The 2460-nt window shown below is 44.0% G+C and overlaps 1 protein-coding gene across 1 annotated transcript; it reads left to right on the forward strand.

Annotated features, from left to right (window-relative positions):
- The first annotated feature begins 278 nt into the window (after positions 1–278).
- LOC120980856 (putative metallothionein MT1DP) lies at positions 279–2197 on the forward strand. The gene is made up of 3 exons (XM_040410198.1): positions 279–418; positions 746–811; positions 1974–2197. The coding sequence occupies exons 1-3, from the start codon at positions 388–390 to the stop codon at positions 2066–2068; spliced, it is 192 nt and encodes a 63-aa protein (XP_040266132.1). The 5' UTR covers positions 279–387; the 3' UTR covers positions 2069–2197.
- The last annotated feature ends 263 nt before the right edge of the window (positions 2198–2460 follow it).

A 2460-nucleotide genomic window follows, 5' to 3' on the forward strand; every position in this document is an offset into this window, starting at 1 on the left:
CAATTGTTGTAGTTTTTTTCTGGAGGAAATCTGCAACGATGTACAATACAAGGGTTTAAAAAAAAAAAAGACAACATGAGTATGATGCGGAAATAATCTGCTGCACACGTAGTGGCCACAGTGTGGCCAAGTATTCTTTCCCAGGGTGCTGGCTCATCCTGCACCTCCTCTGACTCGGTAATTAGTGCACTCAGCACATCATTGTTTATACTCTGTCCTTACACATGTGGATGGAGGTCACATGGCCGGGGGAGGGTTCTTCACGTGTCCATGTTTTGCACTCAGCTCAGGCTCTTGTGTATATAAGGAAGCATCAGAGGAGCCTCCATCATACTGCATCAGCCACACATCTGAGCAACAGCATCTGCCTGAGCAAGTCTATTAGCCATGGATCCAAATACTTGCAACTGTGCCGAAGGTATGAAGGGGTTCTGTAAGCATGATCAAGCTATACCTAGCTGTGGAGGAGAGGGATATTGGGGGGTGGGTGTGCGCGCTGGATTTAAATGGCTGTAATATGACCAGAAAATCCTGGACCCCCTGAGATACCACCGAACTGCTTTTAGATCACCTATGGTACATAAGTAATACTAGACTGTGTAACCATAGGCATTCATATACCTTGCACATGGTAGAGAAAGATTGGGTAAGGGCTCATGCACATGACTATGTAACTTTTTTAATTTTTTTTGTTTAATATTGGTGCTTGATTCATTTTCTAAGCTATAGGTTCTGTCTCTCCTAGGTGGTTCCTGCACCTGTGGGGATTCCTGCAAGTGTAAAGACTGCAAATGCAAGTCGTGCAAGAAAAGTAAGTACTTGGGCTGTGTTTGTTTGGTTTTTTTTTTTGTGTTTTTTTTTTTTTTTTGGGCATTGTCTGAAAATCTAGTGTAATACAAGGGATGAGCTTTTATAGAACCTCATTCACATTTGGTAATAAGTGGCTTTAGGGCACATGTTAAAATCTGCAACTTGACCTAGGTTTCAGTTTCCCTCAAAGGTGAAATCTGGGTCTGAGAACTCTAAAGGTCCATTCACACGTCTAAGTGTTTTGCGGATCCGCACATCAGACACTATAATAGAAAATGCCTTTTCTGGTCCGCAATTGTGGACAAGAATAGGACATGTTCTATTTTTTTTTTTTTTTTCCAGGAACGAAATTGCGGATCCCGAAAAAACGGATGCAGATCCAGGAAATGTGGATTTGCATCCGTTCCAGCCCCATTGAAAGTGAATGGGTCCGCAAATTGCGGAACGAATGCGGACCCAAATTATGGACGTGTGAATGGACCCTTAGTTAAAGGGGTTGTGCATGATTAGACAAATGTCTAGCTTCTGCTAAAAAACTGTCGCACCTGTCCATGGGTTGTCTGGTATTGTAGCTCGGCTCTATTGAAATGAATGGGGCTACGCTGCAGTACCACACATGACCTGTGAACCGGAATGGTGCTGTTTTGGAAGAAAGTGACATGATGTTTTTCTAACCCTGAATAACCTCTTTAACGTGCAGGACTAGGGTGATCCTCGTTACTGCTGTGGCTATAAAGGTCTATAGATTTAAATTGGCCAATTGGCATCTAAGCAATTTAGTTAGCGCTACACCATGCCTGGTGGCTAAAGATCGCAGTGTAGCACTGTCCGGATCACAACCAGTGACCGATGGTTGCAATGCAAGCTGACCTTTGGGGCCCCTGCAATGTGTCACCGTTTAATGGCATTCTAAGTAGACTGAGGTTAAAGGGAACACCTCCTCTATAATGTGTCACACCTGCAGAGGCTACTTCCAATCAGCCAGGTATTGGGCTACAATACTGCCTCCAGTGGTAGCTGCTTGTTACTGCAAGATTTAACATCTAGCACTAAGGAACCTGGGTGTCCTGCCACTCTACTTCAAAAGGATTGACTAGACTGCTGATGGAGTCCATTGCATGACCTGTTCCTGGCAGTAACTCCCTGACTCTTCTCCCACACAGGTTGCTGCTCTTGCTGTCCACCAGATTGCAGTAAATGCAGCCAGGGCTGCGAATGTGCGACTAAAGGATGCGAGTCCTGCAGCTGCTGCAAGTGACCCGCTCTCCTGGAACCAGTCCCATCTGTCCTGACCGTAGACTAGGATATTAATGCAGTATGTGTATAAGATGTCTGGCCCATTTCTATGGAAATTTATGTATTTTGATAATAAAGTATGAGAAATGATGATTGCCTGACTTGCGTTTTTCTACTGTGTAATAAACCGGGTTAGAAGGGCAAGTGCACAACTCTGGCTGGTGGGTCCAAGTGCATTGCTCATACATGGAGTGGTTAAGGCCGGGTTCACATCACCAGTTTGTTTTCTGCTCCGTTAGAAGGACAAACAAAAAAAAAAACGGGTCCTGTATTTTAGGGATCTGTTATGCACATCGGATTTTTTTTTTTTTTGCTATTTCTGTCTCAAATCCGTGATTATAGATGAGGGAAGTT

The sequence above is a fragment of the Bufo bufo genome, chromosome 10 (genome assembly GCF_905171765.1).
Source record: "Bufo bufo chromosome 10, aBufBuf1.1, whole genome shotgun sequence".
NCBI lineage: Eukaryota > Metazoa > Chordata > Amphibia > Anura > Bufonidae > Bufo > Bufo bufo.

Coding starts and splice junctions, on each gene's coding strand:
- LOC120980856 (XM_040410198.1), top strand. CDS start 388: ATGGATCCAAATACTTGCAACTGTGCCGAAG. Junction 419..745: donor TACTTGCAACTGTGCCGAAG/GTATGAAGGGGT, acceptor TGTCTCTCCTAG/GTGGTTCCTGCACCTGTGGG. Junction 812..1,973: donor ATGCAAGTCGTGCAAGAAAA/GTAAGTACTTGG, acceptor TCTCCCACACAG/GTTGCTGCTCTTGCTGTCCA.